This window comes from Mustela nigripes, chromosome 1 (assembly GCF_022355385.1).
Source record: "Mustela nigripes isolate SB6536 chromosome 1, MUSNIG.SB6536, whole genome shotgun sequence".
NCBI lineage: Eukaryota > Metazoa > Chordata > Mammalia > Carnivora > Mustelidae > Mustela > Mustela nigripes.
Window position 1 is genome coordinate 202,330,773 of NC_081557.1, and position 16,793 is coordinate 202,347,565.

The window sequence follows — 16,793 nt, forward strand, 5'->3', positions numbered from 1 at the left end:
AGATCTGAACAGACACCTCACCAAAGAAAATATTCAGATAGCAAATAGCATATGAAAAGATGCTCAAAATCGCCTCAGTAGAGGATTGCAAATTAAAATAATAATGAAACATCTATCTGAATGACCAAAACCTGGAATACTGACAACTTCAAGTACTGATGTGGGCATGGAGCCACAGGGACCCTCCGCACTGCTACAGGAATGGAAGCTGCTGCAGCCACCTTGGAAGACAGTACAGTGGTTTTTTCCAGAACTAAACACACTCAACACATGATCCAGCAGTCCCACTTCTTGGTATTTACCCAAATGTGTTGAAAACTTACATCCAGGGGCGCCTGGCTGGCTCAGTTGACAGAGCATGCAACTCTTGATCTCAGGGTCGTGAGTTCAAGGCCCACATTGGGTGTAAAGCTTATTTGGAAGAGAAAAAGATGGCTCAGTCGGTGAAGCATCTGTCTTCGTGCGAAGTCATGATCTCAAGGTCCTGGAATCGAGCCCCACATTGTGATCCTTGCCATCTCCCTCTCCCTCAGCCTGCCATTCTCCCTGCTGTGCCCTCTCTGTCTCTGTGTGTCAAATAAATAAATAAAATCTTAAAAAGAAAAAGGAAGAAAATCTACCTCCACACAAAGTTTTCACAAACGTTTATAACAGCTTTATTTGTAATTACCAAAACCCGAAAACAACGAAGCTATTTTTCTGTAGGTGAATGGATCTGGAAGGGGGGGGATGAATCTGTGGATCACAGGCAGTATAAAATCCTGAAACCATGACGTACTCTGTGGATCCATGTCTCTGCACGTTCATCAAAACACACAGAATGTACAACGCAAAAAATTAAATCTAACGGAAACTATTAAGACTTTAGTTAACAACCAGTACATCAATGTTGGTTCACAATTGTAAAAAATGTATCACACTTATGCAAGATGCTAACTATGAGGGAAACGGGTGGGGGGAATGTATGAGAATGCTCTGTACTTTCCACTCAGCTTTTCTAAAAACCTATACCTGCTCAGAAGAATAAAGTCTATTAACCATTAAAAAAAAAAAAAAAAAAAAAAGACAACTTTTGGGCGCCTGGAATACTGGCTCAGTCAGTTAAGCATTTCTTAAGTTATTTTTCCTGCTAGGGGCTCTTGGCCATGTTTGCACTCAATATTTATTTGTTTGCTTGTTTCTCTGCACTGTGTCTGGTTGGTTGCCTTGCTGGTTCTTTCCATTTTGCTTGTGCTAGGACAGCCCCATCCAGAATACATTTCCAGCTTAGCTATAGCACAGTGAGGTTTCACACTCTTCCCTCCATTTCTGAAAATGACTTGCTCTTTCTTCCACATCGGATTGTTGTGGGGCTTTGGTGACCCTGCATGCCTCTGTGGCCTGCGAGTCTGGAAGAGGCTGGGCGAGTCCAGGGGGGCCAGGTCAGTCACCTGCGCTTGGCTGAGATGGCACGCTGAGTCAGGCACACTGGCAGTGTTTACCCCACCCAGCAGGCCTGGGGCAGCAAAGCATCGAATCGTCCCCAGGAGGACAGAGCTCTGGACCCCTCCTTCCCATTAGGGATCCGCCTGCTCTTCCCTGTTTCCCTGTCACCTGTCTCCATGCAGCAGCTCCCCCCTTGCCTGTGCAGGAACAGTGAGAATACTCAGAAGGAAGCCTGGGACTGTCCGGCCCGGTTTTTCCACTCTGCAGGCAGGTGAGCTGGTTAGGGGTTGAATCTGCACTTCCTTCTCTTCTGTGTCTTTCATTAGCTGCTGGTTTTAATGGTGTTTGAATTGGATTCTGCCTTTTCCAGATTAATTTTGTAAGTAAACTTGTAAATTTAGAAGTTTTAAATTTCTAAAAAAAAGTTACTGTGCAACTGGGTATATCAGTCGGTAAAGTGTCTACTTTAGGTTCAGATCATGATCCCAGGACCCTGGGATCAAGCCCCACTTCAGGCTCCCTGCTCAGTGGGAAGCCTGCTTCTCCCTCTCCCTTTGTCTGCCCCTCCCCCTCGTTGTGCGCTTGCTCTCTCTCTCTGTGTGTCAAATAAATAAATAAAATCTTTAAAATAAAATAAAATAAATTTTACAAAAATTTATGAAGGTAGTGCAGTATCCCCATATTCTTGCACTTGATTTCTCCTATTACTAACATCTTTCATGAGAATGGTGGGTACATTTGCCACAGTGGATGAACCAACATGGATATATTTTTGTTAACTAAAGTCCATTCTTTTTTTTTTTAAGATTTTTATTTATTTATTTATTTGACAGACAGAGATCATAAGTAGGCAGAGAAGCAGGCAGAGAGAGAGGGGGAAGCAGGCTCCCTGCTGAGCAGAGAGGCTGATGTGGGGCTCGACCTCAGGACCCTGGGATCATGACCTGAGCCGAAGACAGAGGCTTTAACCCACTGAGTCACCCAGGCACCCCTAAAGTCCATTCTTTATTCAGATCTCCCTAGATTTTACTTGGTGTCCTTTCTCTGTTACAAGATCTCATTGAGGATACCATATTTTTTAGGTGTCATGTCTCCTTAGGCTACTCTTGGCTATGACATTTTCTCAGACATTCCTTGTTTTTTATGGCCTTAACATTTTTAAGGAGTGCTCTGTCAGTTAATTTGTAGAACATCCTTTAACTGCAGTTAGTCTGATGTTCTTCTCATAGTTAGTCTTCTCATCACATCTCCTCGAGGGCACTCTCAACATGATGAATCACTGTACTGTTGCCCTTGACCTGGGGGTGGTGTTCCTGTAGGCCTTCTCCACCATCAGCTGCTGTTTTCACCCCGTCTCCATACTGTGTTCTTCAGAGGGAAGTCACCATGTGCAGCCCACACTCCGAGTGAGAGTTTGTTCCATCTCCTTGAAGGCAGTGTCTACCTAATGTGGTTGGAATCCCACATGGCAGACTTAGCTCTCCTCCCCATGGTGTTTACTCATTCTCTTATATCTGTATGGACTAACGAATCTTTATTCTGTAGTTGTTATAACCCAACACTCTCTTACTTGTTGTTCCAAATGTTCAGCCTTCAGTCACAGCAAGCTTGGTCAGCTGCTGCTGTGTCCCTTTGACATGCCATTGTGGGTTCATGTCTGCTAATTAGCATTTCCTTGCTACCAGGCTTATTTTGGATATTTCCAGCCCCAATCATAGGTGAATTTCTCCTAGTGAGGAATTCTTATTATCTACTTAACTTTATTTCTGCCCCATGTATAAAGAGTCAACCGCAGGAGAACCCATGCAGAGAGTCAATGGTCCATCTTGGCTGGAAAGTTGCAGCTGGGCCCACTCCTGGGTGGGTGAGGTGGGAGCCAGGAGGTGTAATGGGCTGTGCCCCGCTCCTTGAGACTGGTGGTCAGGGCCTAGTAAACATGTGTGGACAGAAGTTCTGACTGATGGACTCCTTTGAGAGAATCAAAGTTTTGGCCAACTGGACACAGAGCACGAGGCCTTCCTCTCTTGGCTGCTGCACTAAAGGTTTGTTCTGAAAGCAAATCAAAGGTCAGTGTTTGTGTTGGCCTTGAAGTAACACGTTAACTTTTGCCTTTCTGAGAACTGTCTTTGCATAGGAAACTTCAGAGATGGCAATTAGTAGAAGCAGGAGCTGTGACCCTGGGATTGCCCTCTCTGCCCACCAGCTTCTCAGTTCCTGGGTCTCCTGCTGCCAGAAGGCAGCACCCACAGCTTCTACTATACCGTCCCCCAATCCCGTGTCTGTCTCTCTCTCTCTCTCTCTCTCTCTCTCTCTCTCTCTCTCGGCAAAGCCCTTTCTTGCCCCTGGGCAGCATAAATCCCTGGGGATTCACTCAATTGAGGTGCCAGAAAGCGCTTTGTTTTACAAAAATCAACTCAACCTCGAAGGCTGGGAGAGATCACACTGGGCCCCACTGGGAACGATGCGCAGCCCTGGGCAGGGCCCAGCAGCAGGGAGGCGCGGCCAGCTGCACCTCCAGGAAAAGCACCTTGAACAGTGCAGGACTCTGGGTGCGTGCGGGCTGAGCCCACTCTCCTGATGAAGGATCTTCCCTGAGCCTCAGGCTGCAGAGCGAAGCCCGCCAGCCAGCACTGGCCACTGGAGCCCCTTACTCCCAGGCTCTGCCCTCAGACAGGTGTGGGCCTCTGCTTGGCCAGCTGGGGCCACCTGGGCCTCTCCCGCACGGGCTGCAGCCTGGCCCTGCCTGGTCTGGGGGCCGAGCGGGGACAGCGGGAAGGATGAGCCCACCCCGCCTGGCTTCGGCTCCCTAGGCGAGGGGCAGAGACTCTGCTGTCGCGGCCGAGGATGCGCCGCTCGTGGCAGCCCGGACGTGTCCCCTGTCTAGGGTCTGTCCAGTGTCCCCTGTCCGGTGGGCGGCCTCCCAGTTTCCAGTCAGCGCCCAGCTCAGAACCAGGGGCTGCCTCCTCGGCGGGAGCTCACGGGATCCAGGCCGTCCCCTCCTTGCCCCAACTTAGCCTGCAGAGGACACCGGGACGACTCCGGAAAGACTTCGGGAAGAAACTGCAGAGGCTCCAGAAAGGCCGTGCGGGGACTGAACCCCAAGACCGTCCCGGGACTTGTCGCGTTTCGCGCGGTGGCGTCTCCCCGGTTCTGATTGGCCAGGTTCCTGGCACGTGACCACCTCGGAGCCAATTGCGGAGGGTCGATCTGCACGCGCTTATTGGCTCAGGCCCGCCAGGTGGGCGAGAACAGAGCCCGGGCGTGCGGGGCTTTGGCTCCCCTAACTCTTGGTCTCAGCGCACACCTCAAGTGGCTCTGGGCCGGGGGACTGTCCTGAGGCCCTTCCACGCGTAAGACCACGCAGACGTGTGGTCGACACTGGCCTCGCATTGAGACAGCCCGGGCGCCTACCACCAGCCCAACACGAGCCTACCCCCAAGATCGGCTGCAATCCCGCCCCCAGCCCAGACCCACACCCGCCGCAGCCCCCCAATCCCGACCCCAGGCCAGCCCTACCTCCCGCCCCAGCCCCTCAATCCCGCCCTCAGCCCGTCCCTCAATCCCGCCCAGCCCAGCCCCACCCCCGCCCCATTCCCGGTCCCGCCCCTGGGACCAGCCCAAGCTAGATTGTTAACCACCCCGCCCCCGCCCCTCCGCGACAGGACCCCCTCCTTTCCCTAGATTTGAGGGGACCTGCTGAGACGGAGTGGAGACGGTTCCAAACTGTGTGGACAGGTGGCCCGGACTCAGGGTTCGCTGAGCCCCGCTGGCCGCGACCGTGGCCAGCAGGACTTGTCTAGCCGCGGATTAGCAGAACTAGACAAAACGGTCCTTAATTGCCAGACCTTTAAAATTGTGTACTGACAGCCTTGATAGTTAAGTGGCTTGTGAGTCAAGCAGTTCCTTGAAGAGGAGAGGAAGCAGGAAATCTCTGGCTGCTGGCAGGGAGCAGGGAGAGGAAGTCATCAGAGCCAGGAGCTGGCCGGAGATGCAGGTGGGCAGAGCCAGAGCGGGAGAACGTCTCTGCAGGGTGCAACCTATCCATGTGTGCTCTGCTTTGTCAAGAGTTAAACATCCAGAAGGAAAGGAGACTCTGCTAAGAGTCAGTGTGGATCTAGAACTGGCTTCTGGAGCAAGGCCAGCTGCTGTTATGGTCACTGTTCTGAAGGGCCCAGGGCACCTCCTGCCTCAGGGCCTTGGACATGGCTGTTCCTCTGTCTGCAGTGCTCTCCCATGGGAGTCCCACAGAGCTCCCTCTTCCTCTCCCGAGGGCTTCTCTGTACCTCGTCAGAGGTGAAATACTGGTCCGCACCATCCTTTCTGCCCCCTTAATCCACTCAATTTCCTCCACAGAAGAAATCACCACTTGATTTATGTTTTTGTTTATCATCTGTTCCTACCACTGGAAAAATCACTTCCAGGAGGGAGGGACCTCAGTTATCCCTGGTGCATAAAGCTGAGGTTGGCTCATCATAGGGAGCTGAGCAAGTGCTTTACCTGAAGTCCTCAGACTCCATCACTTGAGGTTGCTGGGAGGGGCTGGCCAGAGGGAAAGGAGTGCCAGGTCACCCAGCAGATTCAGGTTGCTGCTCAGGACTGAGCCTCATCCCCGCCAGGCCGGGGTGGTGGGGGGAGTGGAGGCTGAATGGTGGGTGCCGTTTTCAGTGCCCTTCTATAAGTGGCCATCCTGTGGTGGGAATGCAAAGCCGAAAGCCACAGAGTTGTCTGTAAAGAGCTCTGGATCCAGGGAGGGAGGACAGACAGCTGCTCCTTCCTCAGGAGCCAAAAGGCACACGGGGCTGGGGGCCAACATCTCCCCAGAGGCAGGTCTGCTGACAACACCTGCCCCTGAGGCAGAAGCAAAGGCCTGCTGCTCTAGAGCTACTCACAGAGCACAGCTCTGTGTGGGGAGGGGTGCAGAAGGCAGGGGTAGGGGGTGAGGGCATTCTTTCTACTTGCCAAGACTGGGCAGGTTTTACTGAAAGTATTTTCTGGCCAACAGTATGAGGAGAATCACAGAAGACAGATGACCCAGAGTTGCTCCCTGGAGAGAGGCCGGTGGGGCCGGGGGGCAGAGGCCACACGCGTCCTTTCTGGGGTTACAAGCAGAACCGCGGTTATGGTGCCTTGGGGTAGGCTTGGGGGATGGGAAGGACATGGGTGGGGGCCCAGGAGGGAGAGAGCCAAGCTGTTCCCTGGGCTGGGTCAGGGTGCCCAGGGTTCATGGGCACCTCGCCCAGCCTGGCCCAGAGAGGCAGGCTTCCCTGGTGGGGTGTGGGACCCAGAGCCCCGGCAGGGCACAGAGGCCTCCCTAAGGACACAGGGAGGTGACGACCACCACAGGACAGACTAGAGACTGTGAAGGAGTTTAGGGTGGTGGGGGTTGGCCAAAAGTGTGCCCAGCACAGTGGGAGCTGGACCCTCAAGGGCCTGGCATATCTGTGGGGAAGGCAAGGACTGTCAAGGGGTCTGTGAAGGTGGGAGATTCATGGAGGGAGGGGGCAGGGAAGAGGAAGGAAGGGAGCCCAAAGGGTTGGGTCTGCCTCTTAGATGGGTACCCTAGGGCTGCCTTAGAGAGCAGGGGGGGGACCTGGGTCAGGGTGTGGTGAGACCCTGCTGTTGTCCCAGTGACAGGGGAAGGTGCTTCCTATCTGGCAGGACGTGGAAGTAGATCTGTCCAGCAGGGTCCAGCCCCTCCAGTGGGGACCTCAGGCTGCCTAGGCAGGATCAGGAGTCGGGAGAGAAGGGCCACACGGAATGAAATCACTGTGGTGTTTTATTGGCTGTGATTCCATCCAGAGACTACACACGCGACGGCCCCCGACATGCAGGAGGAGGCGCAGGCGCAAAGACAGAAGGACGGACGACACCCACAGTCTACGCTAAGCTCAGCTGCTCCGGGCGCCCCATGCGCTGGGAACGGGATGCGGGGTTTCTACGAGACAACGCCCTGTCTGCTCAGAGCTGGCTTTTCAAAGTGTGAAAACAGGCATTTAAAAAAGACGTGGGACCAGGAGGAGTCAAGGAGGACGCCGGAGGCGCGGGGGCGCAGCGGGGCGGCGCGGGGGCGCGGGCACACGCACTCCCGTCGCAGAGCAGGGGCGCGCGGTTAGTATTGCGGTCTATTGATATGGCTTCTCTAAAGAGCGACGGGGGCCGTGCCCCGGGCCCGCAACACGTGGACACCATGAATTAGTGATCGGGACAGAAAGGGGCCCGAGCACCGAGTCAACGGGCTCTGTCACGATGAAACTCCCCAAACACGTAAGACCTCATTTACCTGAGATTCAACAGATCGTGATGCAAAGGAAAACAAGGATGAAGGAACAAGGAAGGTTCGGGAGGCCCGCGGTGGTACCCGTCAGACTCCGCCTCCACCGATCGTAAGGCCTCCTGGCAGGCCCCACCTCGGGGGGCCTGCACCCTGCGGAAGAGGCCAGGGGCGGCCTTTGTCTCCACACTCCTCTCCAGATGCACGCACTCCTGCGAGGGCTCTGCGTCTCCTCCCAGAGCTGGGGCGGGTGGGTGGGTGGGAGGGGGACGGCGGGGTGCAGAGGGAGGCGGCAGGGGATCCCCCCATTCAGAGCAGCCTCCAGGGGTTAGATCAGAGGTGGCAGCCAGGGAGGGGGGTGGCCGGGCCCTCGGACTCCGAACTCCGGGGCAGAGTTACAGGGGTGTGTGAGGGTCAGCGTGTATTCCGCCCGGGGGGGGGGGGGGCCGGGGGGGGGGGGGGTCTGAGAAATTTCCCCTAGGCCTATTGCTTTGTTTCCCTCAGTTTAGAAGAGAACCGGGTCCTGGTATTTCTAAGAAGCAAAGCCTTCCAGAGGAGTGGGCCGAGAAGGGAGAGTGAAGGACAGGGAGAGACAGATGGACAATGAATGTGAAGGGGGGCCGGTGGAGGTGGGCAACCTTCAGCAGGAAGATTAGAGATCCTGCAGCCCAGGTGTAACCGCAGGGATGGGGGTCTTCCCACCCCTGTCCCAAGGGTGAGGCTGCTCGCCCCTCCCAGCTCCTCTCCCAGCCTGCACGCCCGCCTTCCCCCCACTATGGCTGTGCTCCTGAGTTTGGGACCGGACAAGCGCCCACCAACGCAGGGACGGCGCACCCAGGGTTGGTCGAGATGCTGGCCCTTTCGGTGGCCCTGGCCTTGGGCACTGCGGGGTGGGTGTGAAGGGCGGGAGCAGTAAGGGACTTCCCAGGCTCTGGGGGAGGGTCCAACCCAGAGGAGCACGTGGGCTGGTCCCGGGGGCGGGGGGCGGGCGCCTGCAGCACAGACCGCAGGGATTCAGGGGAGGGGCGGTCGCCTCTACCCCCGGGGGCGGTGGCGATGGTGGTGCTGGGAGAGGGTGGGAGTGAGAGGTGCGTAGGCTCCCGAGGTGTGAGGGGGACAGGGGCTGACAGATCTAGGACTATGGCTTATATTGGCGTTGGGGGGCTGCACTCTGCTCCCGACATCCCTTCAGGGGCCTCCGGAGGGCACGGGCAGGGGCTAAATGGGAGATCGGGGCGATGGGGTTGGGGGCTCCGGGCGCGGGCAGGCTGCCGTCCAGCGCAGGGTCGCTACTTCTTGAACATGTCCTGCAGTGGCCCGGGCAGGTACTTGATGACCGTGTCCAGGATGCTCTCGTCCTCCTCCTCTGGCTCGTCCCCACAGCCCGGGGGGATGGCCTTCTTGGGCCTTGTCAGGCTGCCCTCCGAATTGGCCTCCATGGCGGCCTGGGCCTCCGCCTCGCGCTCCTCCTTCTTCTTGATACCGTACTGGGTGGGGAGGAGAGGGGGGCAGCCGGGTCAGCAGGTGTCCCAGCCCCCCACGGAGTGTGCGGAGACAGAGGAAGCCGGGCTTGGGGGGGGAGGGCTTGTTGTGGCGCTGTGGCGGAAGCAGGGGGGCGGTCCCTATCGGTGTCCCTGCCCCACCCCCAGCCCTCCCCGCTGCCATCCTGCTTAGCCTTCCCGGGAGGCTGGGGCTGTGGTCCAGGAGCTGTCTGGTAAAGAGCCCACTGCTCCGTGGCTGGCAGGCCCACTCAGCCTAGGTCCCCAGTCAGGTGAGAGGTGCTCACACCTCAGGCCTGGCCCATCTCCCCAGATGGCCTGGATAGCCAGCAGACTGTGCACAGTGGCAGCTCTAGATGGCAGCTCTGGAGCCCCACCCAGGCTTGTGCTCAGCCAACACTCCTGGGCACCCCTGGGCCCCCATTTCCAGTTTCCCCTCCGTAGTGGGTAGAATGGTGTCCCCCCAAAGTTCATGTCACCTGGAACCTTAGAATGCAGCCTTATTTGGAAATAGGGCCTTTGCAGATGTTATTAAGGTAAGGAGATCTTCCTGGGCCCTAAATTCAGGGAGAGTTTCCTTGTGGAAGAAAAACAAGGACAGAGAAAGCCATAGGAAAGTGGAGAAAGGCTGATTACAAGCCAAGGACCCTGAGCATTGCCTGGAGCAGCCACAGGAGATGAGGAAGGGTTCTCCCCTGCAGGTTTCAGAAGGAGGGAGCCCTGCCCACATCCTGATTGTGGACTTCTGGCCTCTAGAACTGAGACAGTAAGTTTCAAAGAGACCAATACATGTTCCCTACCCCCAGGCCCACCACTAGCCCTGCAGGAACCAGCACTGAACCATCCCTAGCCCCACAGGATTGAGGAAGATGAGTCTCTGGTCACCAAGAGGCCTCCTGCCTCAGGGCTGGTGGGAACTGGGTGGGGTCATGCTGGACTCACATCTCTCTGATGGGCCAAGCTTGGGACCCACTCAAGCTGGAAAGAGGGCACCCCTTAGGCAGGTCTGAGGTTCTGAGTCACACATGAGCACACAGGAGCTGAAGCATTAATATGGGTAAAGAGGGACAACTGGGGACAGTGTATGGGGGCAGGGTTTATCCACAGACTCCAGATTTCTACTGGGGAGCACACAGGCATGATCACCGGCCTTGGGGAGAAGGTGTTTCTGCCCAGGGGGAGGACTGACCCCACTGCTCACTCATCTCTCTTTGCCAGCCCATCTTCTGCTTTGGGGCTGGTGGGGAGGAGGGAAGTGCCGACTCTCCAAGAAGGACCTTCCTCTGCTTCCAGATTTCAGGGGAACTGGCTGTGTCCTAACCCCAGCCTGCTGAAGACACAGGCGGCAACCTCTGCCTCTGTCTGCTCCCTGAGCCTGCTGGTGGCTTCAGGCATGGGGGAATCGATGGCCACCTTCAGCAGAGGTCAGAGGAGGAAGCCATGCTCTCTGGTCCCCTGTGACCACAGCACAGCCCAGGGCCTCACTGGGCACCTGCCAGACAGAGAGAGGAATGCGGGGCTGTTGGGGGCACCCAGAGAACACCTTGGGCAGTGGGCACATGGACCAGAGGGCCCTTCCTACTGAGCCCTGATGTCAGGTCAGACAAAGGCACAGAGTGTGACAAACTGGCCAGATACTAGGCACTCCCTTGCACAAGGAGCTCATGCCCTCTCCCTGGGTCACCACTCTGGGACAAAGTCCTGGTGGAGAGAGTGGCCCCTAGGCTTGGAAGGGGAAGGAAGGACATGTGGCTTGGAGGCCTGTGGGGTGGAGCGTGGGCAGGGGAGAGAGACACTGCCAGAAACTAGGTCAGACCAGAGAGAGCTTCCCCCCAGCCAGGAACACAGACTCCAGCAGACTTCTCCAGCCAGACGGCCTTGCACGCAGCAGGAACATTCATGCGCTGGGGGTGTCAGTCTTGGGGCCGGGCCCAGGAGCCTGCACTCACGCTCACCACCTGTGCTCAGGGGACACGCATGCTATGGCAAGAGCACACAGTGCAGCTGAACAGAGGAATCTCCCCGTCTGGAGAGGCAGGCTCTGGCCCAGCACTGTGTTGGCGCTGTCCCCTCTGGTGCCCCCAAAGGAGACCCTGGACCCCAGCCCAGTCACTCCAGTAAAACTCAAAGTCATTCCAAGGATTAGGTCCCTGGGCTCCGCCTAAAGGTCACCATGTTAGGGGAGGGACTCCTGAGCTGGGCTCCAGTGGGACCTGGCTGGGAGCTGCTCCAGACACAAATGTCCAGCTACAGACAGTCCAGGCACCCACTGGAGGTGCCCAGCCTCCACACCAACTACGGAGATGGCAGGGTCCCACCGCACACCCAGTGGCTGGGAGGAGCCTGGTGCTAATTAAGTGAGGATCTGTAACATTCCCAAACAACAAACAATCGGCAATCACATATTTGCTTGTTACTTTGACCACAAACCTCAGACTAAGCCTTGAGTGATCCCAAGGGGATGTGGGGGACCTGGTGGTCTGAGATCCACCAGCATGGTGCTGGGAGGAGGGTGGTTGTGGCTCAAAGCTGAGAGGGTCTCCAAACCTGGTGGTGGGCGTGCAAACCAGGCGAGTATGCAAATCAGGAAATGCATATGCAAACCAGGCAGCACATAGGCAAATAAGCACAGGTGAGTCAGTCTCACAGGTACACAGCGATGGGGTCGGGAGAAGGAAGTTATGCCCACCAGCCCTAAGGTGAGACATCCTAAAAGGCTGTTTCTGCTTTCCTTGGATGAGGTCGCCGAGGGACCTGGGTGCCCCAGAGGATACATGACCCTGGCCCCTATGTCCGCCATCTGATGGCCCCCCACCCATCTGGGGGCCACCCTGGACTGAGCAGCTCCTTTTCTGACCAGCCCCCAGGAAGCCTAGGGGTACATGGCGCCAGGGGAGGACTGGAGGAAGCCACGTCTTGTGCCTGGGGGTCAGAGAGCGTAACCTGGGGGAGCCACACCTGAAGAGGGTTTAGGGTTCCCACCTGTGGGGAAGAGGAAAAAAGTGGTTACATGGGCCAGTGGAAGAGGGCTCTGCAGAGAACCCAGGGGCCTTGAGTGGCAGACAGACCTCTCAGGGGCAGGACCTGGGGGCTAGGTGACTCAATGGTGCTATAGGTACAGCAGGGAACAGGGGATCCCCCCATGCAGGCAGGTGCCCTGCCCTCACTCACTCAGCAAGGGGGTCAGCTCCAGCCCTGCACCCCACACCATCAGCTCACAGCCTCCACTCGGACTCTGAGCTTCCTCCATTTTCACAGGGCCCTGGAGCTCATATGAGGGGCCACATTCTGGAGGTTGGAATGGTGGCACTGGGACAGCCTGGGCCTTCTGGGGCTCCAGCATCCAAAACATGTCAGACCCCTTACTGAGTTGCCTCTGACCCATGTATGGAGGGACAGACCATCGTCCCCATCTGCCCAGCACCAGCACCACCCCCTACCCAGTTCCTGGCCAGGTGACCACTGTCTCATTTATCTCTGTAGCCACACAGGAAAGGCTCCTGCCTTGCAGACGGAGTTTGTGGTGTCCAGGTGGACCCCAACAGGTGTCCCCACACCCATGCCTTCCCTGCAGGTGGACCCTCTGGGGACAGTCCCACTCATCCTATCTAATCCCACAATAGCTGGAAGAATGATTAGGCTGCCAGGTAAGGTCAGAGCCCCTGGTGATCTGACCCCTGCCCCTGGGTTCAGCCGATGCCACCGTGCCCCACTGGGCCCATGGGAACAGAACCCAGATGTGCACGGGAAAGAGTTCTCCACTGGGCAGGGGCGAGACCCAGCCTCCAGGGGTGGCAGAGAAGCTGAAGGCACCCAGCCAAGGGGATCCGGGGTAGGGGTGCTCATGTGGGGAGAGAGGGGGTCCTGAGGCTCTTCCAAGGGATGTGGCTCTCCACAGAGCCACCCCAAGCTTGGGGTCTGGAGGACAGAGTCCATCCTTGGGAGAGCTCCCTGAGTGTTGCTTGTCCATGGAGCAGTGGGACACCTGCTGCTCTCATGGAGGAGGCACCTCCCACTTCCCCCAGGCCTCTTTCTGTGACAGCTCCCACCAGATCCCCACAAGGAGGAAGAGGACCCTGAGCTCATGCTCACTCGAGTACCCACTCCCTCACTCACTCTCTGGCAGGGCACCTATTGGGCTGGGCTCTGTTTTAGCCGACAGGTACAGAGCCAGACACAAATAGCCAAAGCTTCCACCACCCATGTGGGGGTGGGCAATGGACAGCAAACAAGTGAAAAATAGGAGTGGGTCAGATCAAAGTAGGTTTGGGGAGCAAAAGAAAGCAGGAGTGGGGGAGGATTGTGTGGAGGGTGGAGTGGGGAGGGAGGAGCCTCGGGAGACATCCAGGGAGAAGCAACCAAGCAAAGGCCCTGGGGCACTGGCAACATGGACCCAAGGAGGCCCAGGCACAATGGGCACAAGTCAGCACAAGCCTGGGGCTGGGGCCCGGGATGAAACAGGAGCCCAGGGGCAGTCTGAAGTGAGGAGGGACAGAAGGGGGTTTCCATGTTAAAGATAAAATGAGTTGGAGCCTATTGAGCTCATGATCTCTCACCAACAGCACTTGAGTCCCTGCAGGCCAGGTGGGGGCTCAGGGGAAGGGGTTCACTTGGCATCTGCCTCCTGATGGGGGAGACGCCCCCACTGCACACCCCAGGGCTCCAAGCCCTATCCAAACACTGTGACCTCTTTGTGAGGCTCAAGGGCAGATCCCCCAGGACCCATCACCGAGTGCACAAATAGACAGACAGAGAGACAGACAGGCTTCAGAGCACAGCTGCTCCAGCCTTCTCTGCCTGGGCATCTATCTGTCTCTGTCTCTTGATTCCTCCCCTTCTGCAGCATCCCCCTGTTCCTGACCCCTACAGGGATGACCCCTCCCAGCCTGGGCTGCCTGACCCAGGAGGCAGCAGGTGCTTGTCAGGGGTTCTCACAGCAAAACCAGCTGGAGCTCTCTGGGGCTCCCCAGAAGAGGTGTCCTGTGACCAGTGGTGGGATGTTGAGGTCTGCGGTCCCCCATCCCTGTCAATGTGGGGGCCCCGTGTAGCCTAGAGGTGTGCAGGCACCCCGGCTATGCCACCCCACCTTGGGAGGCCTGGCCCCTACCTCATGGATGGGGACGGCCCTCCCTGGGTACACTGAGGCAGCACTCGGCAGGTGGGAAGATACCGGGGTCTAGGCTCTAGATCCAGCAGCCTGGGCATATCAGATGGTCCAGGGCCAGGGACCACAGACATCTCCTGAGGAGACCCAGTCCCCTACCGGCAGGTTTTATCTACAGCGTCTGGGAATGTCTCTCTCAGAACCCAGAGCCAGGGTCATCGGGGTGAGGGGCAGGAAGGAACCAGCAAGGCAACACCCCCCCACCGAGTCTCCTACCCAGGCACCTGGACCCAGCGACCGCCAGGCTGTAGGCATCTATCATGGAGGTGGGAGCTTGGGGACAGGGTGGCCTTGAAGACCTTGGGTGGACTCCCAGGTCCCCAGGGGAAGGCCCCATCTCCTCACCCGGCCCCCAGCCTGGCTCCCCCAGGTGGGGTTGGATCAGCTCCCCCAGCACGTGCCCTCTCTCCCACACTTCCAACCCAGCTGCTGGATGGGCCACAGAGGGTGGGCCATGGACATGCCCTTGGGGGCATGGACCCCCGGTGTTCCAGCACTGTGCTGAGTGTGTGACCTGCTGCCAGCTCAGCCTCACTTGCACCCTCCCCCCTGGGCCTCGATTGCCCCGTCTGTGCCTGGCACAATGTTTTCACTCATTGCCGCACTTGCTGGGGAAGGTAGCCCTGATGATCCCCAGAAAGACTGTGGTTGCCAGCCCAAGGCCCCCCCAAGCCAGACCTCAGTCTACAGACCCGTTTCCCCCAACACTCTGTTGCGAACCTCAGAAGCTATGAGGACCCTCTGTGGCTGCTCAGGTGCGTTCCCCTAATCCTGATGACTGCCCACCCAGGGCCTGCCTGAGAGCCCCCTTCCCTGGGCAGCCCGGCACCTACCCACTCTGGGTAGGAGTGTCTCCCTAGAGGCCTGGGGAGGGGGTTTGAGGGGACGGCTCCAGGAGGAGCCAGATGGGAGGCTTTCTCCTGCAGAAGCCACCGTTGGGCCCAGAGAGTCTGGGAGACCCTGCCATGAGGAGGGGACCCAGGCCCACTGTGGAGAGCAGGAAAGACTTGGTGTCCCACGGGGTGAGCCCTAACTCTGGTGGGCCTGTGCGGCAGACATGGGCTCCTGGGGGTGTGCAGACCTCTCTGCCCCGCTCCCGTCCCCTTGCACCACCTCCTGAAGCTTGGGAGTGCACCAAGCAAAGGTCTGTTTCAAGGAACCAGGCCAAGGAGTGGGTAGAGAGAGGTCTGATCCAGGGGGGTGAGGTGTGGGGTGCCCTGTCCAGAGTCTCATCATCCCTGTGCCCCGCGCCCACCTTGTCTCGGATGCCCTGGCGCATGGCCTCACGCTCGGCCTCCATCTTGGCATACTTGGCCTTGCGCTCCTCCTCCTCCTGACGCAGGGCCTCCTGGCGCTCCTCCTCCTTCTTGGCTGCATCTGGGTCCTTCTCCTCATCGCCTCCAAGCATCTTCCCCATGTCCTTTGTGGCCCCTGGGGACAGAGGGTGGTGAGTCAGGCCAGCTTCCCCTGTCAGCTGCTGCTGCCTACTGAGGGTCCAGGCCCCAGGCTCGGGTCCCCTCCATCTCTGCCCCTTCCCTCCTGGTGCTGGCCCCTGCCGGTTCTGGCGGATTCCACCCAGAGGAAAGCCTGGCCTGTGCGCGTTGGGGGAGGGAGGAGGTCTGTGCCGGCGGGGAAGTGTGATTACATGTGCGTGCATCTGCCCGTCTATGTGTGGCCGCGTCTGTGTGGCCGGGGCTGGCATGTCTGCTCTGGGTCTTGTGTCCAGAAGCTTGGCCTCCAGAAGGTGGTGGAAGGCTGGTCTGAAGGCATGAACACCTGGCTGGGGAGCAGCCCCGGGGCCGAGGTGTCCAGAGGCTCATGGGCAAGGGCTCGGCTGGAGGCTGTATGTCGGAGCACCAAGGCCCTAATTTCTCTGCCGCACCAGCCACCACTTTTCTCATGAGCTCCTGATTCACAGGCAACAACAAACACCCCCGGACGCCCTCTGGGACTCGGCCCACAGGACAGAGACATGTAATTACTGCTCCAGCTCAGCAGGCACGGCGGCGAGCCCGGCCCTTCCATGGCTCCTGGGAGCAGAGCCGTCCCACATTGAAGGCATTGTCAGGAGTGGGGGGGGATTAGTGGGGGGGACTTCAGCCAGGGGCAGTCAGCTCCTTGGGGCGCCCCTGCTTGGCCAGTAGGAGCGAGGCAGCGTCCCCATCATGCCTGCATGCTTCCTCCGCACACCCTTCTGTTGGCCTCTGGCCTCCAACCCCGTGATGACCTACAGCTGCGCAGGCAGCTGCGCCCATGCCTTGGCCATAAACCGTGAGGTGGAAATGCACAGAACCCCCTCAGTCAAGTCCATGCAGGTGGGCACGAATGTCACTGCCCCCCTCCAGAAGGGTCCCCTCCCAACTCCGTACTGCCCCTTCTCCCTAAATTCAGTAACTCTGGGTTCTGAGTCCCCACATCCACGTCTTGGCTCTTC

The 16,793-nt window shown here is 57.9% G+C and overlaps 1 protein-coding gene across 1 annotated transcript in view; it reads right to left on the bottom strand.

Annotated features, from left to right (window-relative positions):
• Nucleotides 1-7,183: 7,183 nt before the first annotated feature.
• CPLX1 (complexin 1) overlaps nt 7,184-16,793 on the bottom strand; it is a 34,520-nt gene continuing 24,910 nt past the window's right edge. Inside the window, exons 3-4 of the mRNA XM_059378897.1 lie at nt 15,615-15,790; nt 7,184-9,183 (exon numbers count right to left, since the gene is read on the bottom strand). Coding sequence (XP_059234880.1) covers nt 8,986-9,183; nt 15,615-15,790 — 374 coding nt within the window. The 3' untranslated portion in view covers nt 7,184-8,985. The remainder of the gene's footprint in view (nt 9,184-15,614; nt 15,791-16,793) is intronic.